The 11,839-nt window shown below is 44.8% G+C and overlaps 1 protein-coding gene across 2 annotated transcripts in view; it reads right to left on the bottom strand.

The window, feature by feature from the left end:
* Positions 1–429: 429 nt before the first annotated feature.
* The window catches only part of PRDM10 (PR domain containing 10), a 31,061-nt gene continuing 19,651 nt past the window's right edge, over positions 430–11,839 (bottom strand). For both annotated transcript variants that reach the window (XM_010024565.1, XM_010024566.1), the window contains 11 exons: positions 10,899–11,246; positions 9,090–9,245; positions 7,925–8,104; positions 7,100–7,210; positions 5,823–6,023; positions 5,233–5,376; positions 4,156–4,326; positions 2,807–2,947; positions 1,967–2,135; positions 1,317–1,429; positions 430–790 (listed from right to left, as the gene is read on the bottom strand). In XM_010024565.1, coding sequence (XP_010022867.1) covers positions 554–790; positions 1,317–1,429; positions 1,967–2,135; positions 2,807–2,947; positions 4,156–4,326; positions 5,233–5,376; positions 5,823–6,023; positions 7,100–7,210; positions 7,925–8,104; positions 9,090–9,245; positions 10,899–11,246 — 1,971 coding nt within the window. In that variant the 3' untranslated portion in view covers positions 430–553. The remainder of the gene's footprint in view (positions 791–1,316; positions 1,430–1,966; positions 2,136–2,806; positions 2,948–4,155; positions 4,327–5,232; positions 5,377–5,822; positions 6,024–7,099; positions 7,211–7,924; positions 8,105–9,089; positions 9,246–10,898; positions 11,247–11,839) is intronic.

The following is an 11,839-nucleotide window of genomic DNA, read 5'->3' as shown; positions in this document are numbered from 1 at the left end:
CTCACATGGACACTTTGCTGCTGCTCTTTCTCTCCAGGCAGCCTGCTCACACTGAGCAGGTACGTTCCCTTTCTCCTTGGCTGCTGAAACAGAGACACTGGAAGCGGTTCTGCCCTATTCTGGCTATTTACACGATGGCCTCCTCTTTAACAGCTCCTAGTAAAAATATACATACATCATCTGCCAGTTAGCCTCCCGTTAGGCAAGCTTTTTCCCATACAATTGAAATAACAAGTTGTTTACTGGAGACACTTCCAAAAAGGAAAAATAAGGGTCAGCAGACATGCCAAAAATCAAGTCCAGAGCAAGCAGAAGTTTTACTTCTCCTCTTGTCCTTTTTGTTAAAAGCTGCATAAAGTAACAACCCAGAAGGATTTTGAGGGTACTTCTTCATGGTCACCAGGGACTTGCACCTTCTTAAAGCATAACAAGTGCTCCAAGATTTTAGTTGAAGTGAGCATATACTTTAAAACATATTGAACCCCAGCATCCCCACAGATGTGGGCTTTGGGGCAGGTGACAAGTACAAGCAAGCGACACCAACAAGGCTTCTTCATTCATGTTCTGCTGAGAAAGTTCTGGGTTTAGTGATGTGCACCTCGCTGCCACCGTTCCCGTTGGTGGTTGTAGTGATGATGTACTGGGTGGGGGGCTGCTGAGTGCTTGTTTGGGATTCCAAGGTATCCGTGTGGGCTGGGGGCTGGGAAACACCGACCTGGACCTCACTGGAGAGCGAAGAGTTTTGTTTGGCTTCCAGATCAGGCTGACCTTCAGATATCACATAGTGAGTCTGCAAGGGAAATATGGAAAATCATCATCATTGCACCTTCTCCAACTCCTCTGTTCTGATCATCTGCAGCTTTCCTGTTGCTGTGCTGGAGACATTTTGGTATGAAGTTGGAAATTAAGTTTTATTTCGTTTAAACGTACCCAAGAACAACAATATGATGTCATTTTAGATAAAAATAAGTTTTTCCTTGAAGCTCTATAAATTCTTCCCTTTCAGAACCTGAAGTTTATGACATTACTACGTTTGATCAGTACCAGTCCTCTCCTTAGCTAATGACACAACACATCATATGATGTCTTAGTTGTTTTGCCTATAGATCTTGCCCAACACAGAACTTGCTACCGCTGTAACAAAGAGTCAATGTCCTTTTGGTCTACAGTCTAGCCTTATTCAGGTACACCATTATTCTCTACTCTCTGTATTTATTTTGGCATCCTTTTACCCTTCAAATTGTAGGCTTAAAGCCTGATACATGATTCTGGATTAAAAAAAACAAAAAGAAAAAGGCCATGATGGTGGTTCTTACCTGAGTAACTGCTTTCACTTGCCCTGTGTTGACAGTGGTGACTGGTGTTCCTACAGCAGTCTCTGTGATCACATACTGGCCTTGGGGAATGGTCATCATCTGGATCTCGGATGCTGAAAATGGAAATTGGAGAATCAAGACCTTCAGTCAAGCTCAAAGACCACCTTGAAAGATTATGTCTTATGTCAGTAACACATCAATCCTGAAACAGTGGCTGCTAAATAGCAAATCAGGTACTGTAAAGCCTCGTAGAATTCTACAGACCTCGAGAGATTTGTGCCATCTAACATGAGCTGCAGATTTGGCAATTCATTCATAGCCAAGACATCCTTTTCTCACCTAAATCATTGAATTGCCACCCAGAGCTGCATGGACATAAGGGATAGTTTCACGATACCCTCGATTGGGTTCAAATTTGAACTAGTCACTACCCAACACATGTAGTCTTGCTGAATACAACATCCTTGGAATAAAGGAGCCCAGTCTACCTGCTCAAATCACATATCATTGTAGACCTACAGGACAACTGCTGGTTCACAAATCTGAACGAGCTCTGAAAATACCATCCCATTTGGTAGCTGGAGAAATGGAGCACATCTTAGTCCCATGTGTTAGTCAGACTCCTAGTGAGAGCTACTGCTGGCACTTACAATAGCTCCGAAACGAGTTCCATGTGCTGGGAAGATAGGTGTGCTGGACTGAAGATCCCTGCTGCTGCTGGAGGGCTTGGGTTGGTGTCGATGTAGCTGTCTGCATCTGTGAGGGGCTGAGCTCCTGCTGAGATTGCTGGGAGGAGGGACTCAAAGGCTGAGGCCCAACCTAGGAAAGGTAAAAGCATTCTCAGTCTAGTAAGTTACAAACATATCTTTTTTAGTAAGGGAAAACACGGGGGCAGGCTCTATAGCATATCCTGTGTGAATCCTTGTAAGAAGGGAGTCTCATCTCCTTTGTAGCCACCCTTTAAATACTGCAACATGGTGATAAGGTGTCCCTGGAGCTGAACAAGCCCAGCTCTCTCAACCTTTCCTCACACAGCTTCCCAGTCCTTGGATCATCTTCGTGGCCCTTCTCTGCACCCTCTCCAGCCTGAATAGTCAGAACTAAAAACTGAACCACCACTCAACAGCATGGAAAGGTTCAAGTATTTGAGGAATGCCAGCTTCCATTTATACCTTGCAATTGGCTACATTTAGGTTGCAAATTTGTCTGTTCCCAGCCATTTATCTCTACTTTCTACACACTAAAAAACCTAAACCAAAGCAGAACACACACAGAACACCAAAACCAAATAAACCCCCATACAACAAAGGCCAAACAAAACACACGCACTCTAGGAACTACTTGATGATCTCAGAGTTGTTCACATGAGAGTTATTTGATCATTTCCTTTGAAGGACAGAGAAAGGACCATCTCCTGCATCAGCACATGTAATATACCTGCTAAGCAGACTGGGGAGAGAACGTATTTCCTGCAAGGAGGAGTGCAATACCTGTGCTGATGACTGAGGTGCTGCCGAAGGCTCTGTGACCTGGATGTGCTGCACCTGGATAGCATGTTGGGTGTAGGTCTGGGGGTCATGAAGCTGCCCAACGTCCACTGTGGAGTGCTGGGACTGGTGAGGTGAGGTAGCCTGGGAGGAAAAAGGAGAAAATAAACATAAGAATATCAAAGAAGCAGCCCTGGAAACCTCTTCTGTGACACAAGCTCTGCAACAATGAGCTATGAGCTTTAATAAGGCCATGGAGCACTCCTCTTCAAGCTGGTGTTCACCCTCTCTTTGCTCGTGGGAGATCAAGAAGTACATTTAACAGACGTAATGGCACTGAGATGGTCACATCTCAGTGACCCCAACAGAAAGGGCTTGCTAAGGGCATAGAAGCTGTCAAGCAAAGGGTCTGAAAACCAGGACCATTATTCTTTGTAAGCCTCCTTCTATAAAGTATATTTATAGTCTATAAAAGACAACATCCTCAAGATCTGCATATCTAGAACTGTTTTTTGATACCACTCTGTATCAAGACAAGTGCTCAGAGTCTTACTGATTAAAAGCTTTTTGGAGCAACACCTGCTGATGATACTAATTGGAGTTATTTAATGACAAGTCTAAGATCCTGATAAAATTAATGCTAGGAACCAGTATTCATGCTCTTGTATCATTACAACAGCCACAGTCAATATTAACTGGGGCCAGGCCATTATTTAGTCTTTATTAACCAAATTCATAACTTCATTTGTAATGAGGGGCAGAGAGAAGAGGGAATTGCAGATTCAAATACAAGCACATGGTAGTTTCTGCTTCACCCAGTGGATAACAGATTTGAAGGCTATGGCCATTCATTACAGCTCCCCAGGTTATTTTCCTCAGCTCAGTTGCTCTAGTTACACTTTGGTTTTATTTTCAGGAGGCTCTTGAGCAGCACAGAAGATGAATATTCTAATAGATGACACAAAGGGGAAAAGCAAGCAGCTCTCTGTACTTCCAGATTTTGGCTCTGGCTCACTGAGAACAAGGAAGTACAAATTAGTCTTCAACTGCAAAAATGGGTCACCCACTGACCCGCTTTCCCAGTTGCTGGAAAACCTTCCTAGAGCAGACTTGAGCAAAGCTGCCTGTAGGAGTTAGTCTCCAGCCAGCTGACCAAGACCAGCAGGATTATTTATGCCCAGTACATGATGCTTACAATGGGAACCCTGTTATCAATCAATTTAACTGTGAAGCGTGCACCACTCTTTGTAACTACTCCTTAACAAAATTCCGAGTGCTACAGCCCCAAGCAAGCAACAGGCTTGATATGGAGGGAGTCAAAAGCACATCAAGTCCCCCACCAGGCTACTCACCTGGGCCACTTGCACAACCTGCAGCTGTATGTGCTGGGGCTGCTGCAAGCCAGTTGTGGATTGAGACACTGGGATGTACTGGATCCGCTGGTAATCTCCCTGGGGAGTCCGGTAGTCCGTGGTGAGGGTCTGGGATATCTCTGTCATTGCCTGGGTCAGTAAGTCTGTTGTCTGGGCAGGTAGAGAGAGATACAGACCATCATCACATATGGTCAACTGGACTGAGTACTTCTACAGGGCTGTAGTTCTTTTCATCACACATTGGGCCTAGACATTGTACACATTAAGCTCTCGTAAATCAGAGGATGGGGTCATAAGGAGTCACTAGGGATTATCCACACTATATCTAAATACGCTGGTCAGGACCTTTGAGGACTAATTTATACAATAATAATTAAAAGATTAATCTTCTGGCTTAATACTATGCTATTAGACAACAAAAGTCCTGCATTTGTAAAGAGTTGACTTAGTTTTCAAGTCAAAAAGTGCTTCTTGGATATGCTCCACCTTCCCTTCTCACCTACCAGAGTGAGACTTTTCTTAACTGTATTCCCTAAGTGTGTAAAGACATTCAGCACCGTCAGGTTTATGAAGCCACCAGCATCCTGGTTGAATCTACCCATTTGAAAGCAGAACAAGTCTTTTACCCAGTTACAGTCTTCAAATAGGAAGCTGTAAGTTGTGATCAATAGGATTTTTAAAGCTATGCAGCATCCCAGCACTACTAATGAACACGAAGCTGATTTTCCTAGCCTCAGCTTTCACTTCCGTAGCAGCTGATGTATTAACAGGGAAGAGATCAGCTACAGGAGGTTTGTATCAACCAGTACAGAGCTGTCCAAAAGTGTCCCTGCCCATGGGAGGGGCATAAACTGGATGATCCTTAAGGTCCCTTCTAACCCAAGCCAGTCTGTGACTACAGAGATCTTGTCTCCTCTGCGCAGTTTGATCCAGTCATTACTAAACAGAAGCCACTCTCTTTCAAGTGGTGTCTGCCAAATAAACACTAAGACCAGAGGGCTTCTGGGCTGTTTGTTTCCCCCTATTAGCCTGATTTAATGTGTTCCAAGTGCTTACCACAACAGTCTCTCCAGTAGTGCTGTCGGTGGTTAGAACAGCAGGAGTGGAGCTGATGACAGCGGTCGCCAGCGGCGCATGGATCGCGTTCGGGAGCTGAGCAAACTCTGGGTGCTTCTTGCGAATGTGCTGGACCATCTTTGTCTGCAGAGAGATGCAAAGGAGCATTAGGAAAACGGTCAGTAACTCTGCTTCAGGCCAACTGACATCAAAAACCATCACAAAGGTCATAGAATCGGTGCCTCAAATACCACAGCCCATAAGCTTTATACAGCCAGATATTCTGGGGACCTTGTCCAGAGTCACCTTTTCTGCATTTTGTTCCCCTACTCCTCTCCCCTGTAACTGCCAGCGAGGAATTCCCAAGCTTTTCCATTTGTAACTGCACTCTGGTAACATTTCCATGGCTTCTTTTCAGTTCATCCCCTCTATTTAGGGAACTATTTTGCCATAAACCAACCAGGCTGTGCCTGCATTGGCAGCATGAAACCAGCACTCTGACTCAGAATGAAAGAGCTTTGCTCGTGGACTGACAGATACCCCAGTGGAAGAGCTGGTTTTTACACCCAGCTGTGTAACAACCCTCATACCTTGCTGCTGTACTGCTTGGAACAGTGAGGACAGCAGACTGGAGGGGTGGCAATGGTGCCTGTGAGCTGGGTGTGGGTGCTCAGCATCGGATCTGGCTCTCCTGGGCCTGCAGGACGCAGCTTCCGGATGCTTGGAGGTAGCTCAGCACCAGGATGGTTCTTCAGGATGTGTGCTTTGCGTTTACTGGCACTCTTGTACACCTGCAGAGTAAAGATTTGGAGTGAAAATGGTGCAACCTTGATGTCTGTGCAGAAGACAGCTACCAGTTACCTTTATCTGGAAGGTCTGCATCTCGCTTTAGATATACATTTAGTTCAAGCCCCAAACAATTAGAACATAATGCAGGAATACACATACACCTTCCAGTGTTTAATCAACCTGTAAAAGCAACTCTTCCTTGTGTAGCATGCAGGAGCCATCTGAGACTATGTCATATGCCACAACAAAGCATCAAAGCAGGACATCAGAGAGGAAAACCCCTTTTGCCTCATACCTGAAGGTCAAATGTCAGAGAAGGCACTGATCACCAAAGCTGTAATTTGTCCAGTGTTAGTTTGTCATGAGGGTTGATGCCTCCATTCTCACACCAAGCATCACACTGTTTGAATAGCCTTCAGTGATCAACCTACTCTTTTTAGGCACATCAACAAATGAATATTCTACAATATTTTTTAAAACTCTGTGTTCTGTTTCCCTTTAAACAAAAGGAAGGAGGCATCATGAAAAAATGATGACAGCCAAAATACACTCCCTAGTAAATAAAGGCCCACGTGCATAAAAAGCAAAGACCAGGGAATAAGAACAGGAAGCCAAAAGCAGTGCAGGAGCAGCTTCAGGCTCCAGTGAACACTGGGAATTACTGGCATGTGACTAAGCAGCTCAAAATAAAAAGGGGTTAGAGGCTCACTTTTAGAACTGATGCAGAAACCAAAACGAATGAGTATTCAATAATTAACAGACAGATATATTACTTAGTCCTGGGTTGCAAAAAACTTATGCAGGTCCAAGGCTGAGTGGCTGCTTGCTGGATCACGGTATTAAGTTCTCCAACTCCAAAGACAGGAGAAAGAACTGCGATTTTCAATTAGAATTCAGCTGCCTTGGCCTAAGTGCAGCTCATCTTAATTCATTTGTTTGGATAGTACTGCAGGAATGTTGCTGGCAAGCACCTCAAAAGCAAGCTGCAAACACTGCCAGATGTTTCTCTGCAGACTCAAATTGGCTGCATATAGGTCTAGGACTGAGTTATCCTCCTAGGAGTGTGTTCCTTACATACCTTATCACAGTACTGACAGAAGTAATCTCTGTTGGGTTTAATGATGGGCAATGTGAGCTCTGGCACCTCTTCTATTTTCATGTCTGGATGTCTTTTTGACAAATGATTCACCTTAGAAGGAAGAAGCACAGAGAAAAAGAGAGCATATTATAGCTGGAAGCTGAGGAATTGCTGCTTCTCCTCGGCATGGATAACAGCCAGACCAAAACTGCAGTGATGGTAGCCAGCAGCACAGCAGCATTTGCTGCTCCAAGGGTTATTGTGCATTCAGTCAGCTGCTGAAGGTCTTGCTAGATCTCATTTACAGTTTCTCTAATCAAATTAAGATGGGAAGGGGTAGACCAGAACTCTTGCAGTGGAGGTAATGAAAAGGTCTCTACCCAGGGAGGCCTTTGCCAGCAGAGATCACAACCCTCATGAAATACTTGCAAATAAGCTCTCCTGCTGCATAACACCCTTTACATAGAGGCAGTTAGAGGGCATGGCCAGGAGAGGCTCCTCGAGAAGGGGAAGAAGCAGAAAATAGAAAGTCAGGAAAACTGAGGCAGCACAGCTGAACCAAGTGATATATTCATCTCACACTGTGTTAAATACACATCAAACAGCATTACTTTGTGTTGAAATGGGATAGTGACAACCAAACGTACAACGAAGGCACACATTAAGACACACAGCCTTAAAACAAGCTGTATAATCTCAACTCAGCTATGCAGTTCACCCAGTTTCACAGCATCCTTACATTCCAACCATTGAAATTCCATCTTCATTCCTTAACTCTGCATCAAAACGGAGTAGAGAAGGTGGAAGGGAAGCTGGAGCACTCACCAACATGCCCCTGCGGCGGAAGCCCATCATGCAGAGCCTGCACTTGAACATGAAGCTCTCGTAGTCAGTGGAAGCAATCCGAGGCTTGAAGGTCTTGGAGCGGCTGATCCGATCCGCTTTCTTGGCCTCCCTCTCTGGGTTGTGCATCCTCTGCATGTGCTCTCGCAGTTTGTCCTTCCTCTGGGAAAGAGCAATCAGGGAGGAAAGCATCAGCACTGCTACTGCCTTACTACCTGTTACAATGCAAGTTGCTTCGAGATCTCTCTTGGGCTCTCTGCGGTGCCACGAGTCAGTTGCGTTCCCAGTGTTGTCCCAGCAGGAACTCATTTGGGTCTAGGTTTAGCCTTCAAGCCAAGCTGAGGTTGCAAAGCCACAAAAAAAAGGAGCCAAACTAATGATAATTTAACAGCCTTCATTCTGGCTTTTCCTTTAATTTATCTAAAATGTTAGTGCTTAACTCAGTATGGCTGGAAACTTGCATCAATAATGCTCTTGAAGTGGGGACCTCACATCCTACCATGGTGCTGAACCTACCGCTCAGCTGCAATCCAGCCTCTCTGGAGGCACACACACTGTCTAGAGAGTGCTGCTTCACCCCAAAGCATCCAGACCCTCAGTATCCCATAAGAAACTAAGTGCCAAGGATCAGGCTGCTGTCACCACAGTCTTCCTGGCTCACAGTTTGCTCCATGTGTTCTGGTGGGATCTGGAAAGGCATCTGGATTGTCCTGTGCTGACAAGACGGGTGCCACGGGCACAGGCACCTTCACCAGGATTATTACGAATGCACTGTCTGGTTTCAGCAAGAGGTTTCCTAATATCAGCAAGAGCTTTTCTTAACTAAACTAAGCAATACAACTCAAGCACCTGGCAGCTGAGCTGCATAACGACCCAGTTCTTCATGAGCAGATGGAGCTGTCCTTTGCTATTATATTGTTAGAAGGAAGATTTGATAGGCAAAACACTTATGCTGAGGTGGATCTTGCCCCTTGTCCATCAGAAATCAATGCTGTCACTCACATACGACACAAAGCAGCACATGCAACTAACAGGCATTCCTTTCATCCACCTTGGAGAACACGAACTCATCTGCTTGAGGAAGGGTAAAGAACGGATGTTCTTTCTCCACCTGCACCAGGGATAACCCAGTGAGGACTCCCTTTACCTTGAACTGCTTGCCACACGTGGAGCACAAGAAGTCTTTGCGGTCCGAGTGGCGCAGCATGTGGAGGCGCAGCTTGTCAGGGCGGCAGAAGGCTTTGTCACACTCAGTGCACTGGTAGATCTTCTCTGAGTGGAAGCTGCGGACGTGCTTCTTCACCTGCAGTGGCAGAGAATAGATAGAATTCATTCACAAGAGAGGAGTATGTGGTAAAACAGCCTAGGGAACGCTTAGTAGAAAGGCAGGTGGTTTTAAAAGCTCTCCAATCTCCTTTGGTTTGTAAAGTGCTTTATCAGAACAGTTGATACCTTGGCAATTGTTTCCATAAAGCCAAAACATCTTCATTGTGCATCTGGATGGACAATTGGATTTCCTCAAGACTGATTCTTGAAAGCACCAGCTATTGCACAGTTGGGCACTTAATAGGTGGCCAGAGATCACCATGTACCAGTTTTACTGCATCATCCTTGAGTTAACCTGTACATCTGAGGTTCTTTATCTTCATTCATAAGAAATCTAAACACAAGGACCAATTCCTTTCCATCAGAGAGAATGGCAATTCCTTTGGCATACTTTGGGAGTATCCCTGACCCATCTAGTGCTTTGGGTTTTCCCACCTCCAATTAAGTAACTAATGAGGTTTTGACATTTGAAATCCAAGCACTACTCAATGTATGGATCCCTAATTAAGTATTTGCTGTCTTCTACTACTGATCCTAAGAGGAACAACTTGGTATCTGTTCCACATAGAAGTATTCAAGTAGGCAGCAATCTATGGTGACTAGACTTAATGATTCACATAGCACCAGATGAAATAATAAGGTTTAAACTCCAAAATAGACCTGAATAGCTGGAAAAAAAGCCGTGGGATGTCCTTCTGGCTTGATCAGTTCCACAGGAAAGTTTATGGGGTTTAGGCTGCAGTAGAGCAGTTCTGAATCATCCCTTTTCCTTGCTCAACCATTACAGAGAATAAAGGAGTTTTTCCAGTTAATAAATGACTTCTCCCCATCCTTTCCTCTCTAACCTATTGGATAGTCTATCAGCTTCTATTGATTTAAGCTGGATTTCTATTTAAGTCAGGCAGCTCAGCAAAACTTATCAACTTTGTCCCTACAAAGGATAATGGATGTGTGCATGGTACCACTCAGTTTTTCCTTCCTGAACATCAAAATAGCATCCTGGAATTCTATTAACCATGTTCTCCAGTGGCTCTGCACACTGCACAAAGTCATTCCATCACTCCAGTGCAACCTCTCTCCCAAGCAGAGTTCAGGGAAGAAGAAGAATAATAAAGTCCCAAGCGGGAAGTCAGGGAGCAGAATATCCTCATCTGTTCCTGATGTTTCTGCATGGATTCAAGTGAATTATCCTGACAAAAACAGTCAAGGGATTAAAGGCTTGATACCACCATTTGTTTTGGTTCAGAGTCTGAATGACAAAGGACAAGGTATATTTAAGCATGCACAGAAAGAACATTCTTTTTTGTGCCACAGATCTGCACTGACCAAAAGTAGTCAGGACCTGTTTTAGGAATTTTTGGAGAATAAGGAACCACCCTTCCTGCAGTGCAGTGCCAGACTGAAGTCCTACATCTGATTATGTAGCAGAAAGAGCACTTCAGTGCATAAGACAGCATCTAGCAATGCTTGGTCACTCTTCCTTTTTTAACTTCCAACTGAGGTGAACCCCTTTATCTTGTGAGAACGAACTGACATGCAGCATGACCCCAGAACAGCACTGAAAAGCTCATAAACAGAGTGCTTACAAGAGACCTGGAAGGCAGTGCTTCCAATCTGGAAGGCATCTCACCTGGATAAAGTCTGGAAAGCGTTTCTTGCACGTAGGACAGGTGAAATAGCCATCGTTGACATGGATGGCCACATGGTCTTTGAGCAGATCCAGGCGGTCAAAGGACTTAGGACAGAAGATGCAGGAGTATGTTTTCTGGTCCATGTGGAACTTCATGTGGCTCTCAAGAGCCCCACTGTTGATGAAGCCCTTGTTGCAGATGTCACAAGTCAGAGGGCAGTTCCCTTCCCGCCCGTGGAAGCGGAGGTGCTGATCCAGTTTGTCCTTTTCCCTAAAGGCCTTCCCACACTGGAGGCATTTGAAGGGGCGAAAGGATTTCCGGATGAAGAGGTGCTGAAGAGCTGCATTCTGCAGGAAACAGAGTCTGTTATTATTATCTATAGGTTCCACATGTATGTCAAGATCAAATATACTTCGAAACCAAAATGCTTTGGTGTTATAGATACTGGCCCCATTTCACATAAGGGGAGGCTGTCACAGGCAGAACTTAAGGGATAAACCTGCACTTCCACACCATTAAGAGCACACAAAGCAGAAGTTTCCTCTCCAGTCCCCGTTTTCTGCCCATTTTTGTCTTTAGCGTGGCATTTTCCTGTACAATAAAACAAAGTCCCCTCTGAAGTACACGCCTGGCCCCTAAAAATCAGCGCCTGCACCCAAGATCACCACAGAGCTGTGCAGCAGTGGTTTAGTGTTGCCTGGAAAGCTTCTGGTGGAACACACATTCAGGAAATGCTGGCCTAAAGCTTTCTGTTATCCTTAAAAAGAATGGACTCTGAAAACCTTCCAGCAGGGGCAGAATGGCAGGTTTACCAGCAATGGCTAAGAACTTGTGAGCATCCTTGCCATTTAGCATCCATCATATGCTAGAGCTTGAAAATGAAGAAGAGAGATGAAAGACAAACAAAAGTGCTAAATCAAGAGGCACTCTGATAGATTCT

This window comes from Nestor notabilis, unplaced genomic scaffold, assembly GCF_000696875.1.
Source record: "Nestor notabilis isolate BGI_N333 unplaced genomic scaffold, ASM69687v1 scaffold23681, whole genome shotgun sequence".
NCBI classification, from domain to species: Eukaryota; Metazoa; Chordata; class Aves; order Psittaciformes; family Psittacidae; genus Nestor; species Nestor notabilis.
The sequence above is the reverse complement of the archived record's forward strand: the minus strand, read 5'-3'. Positions and strand labels throughout refer to the sequence as shown.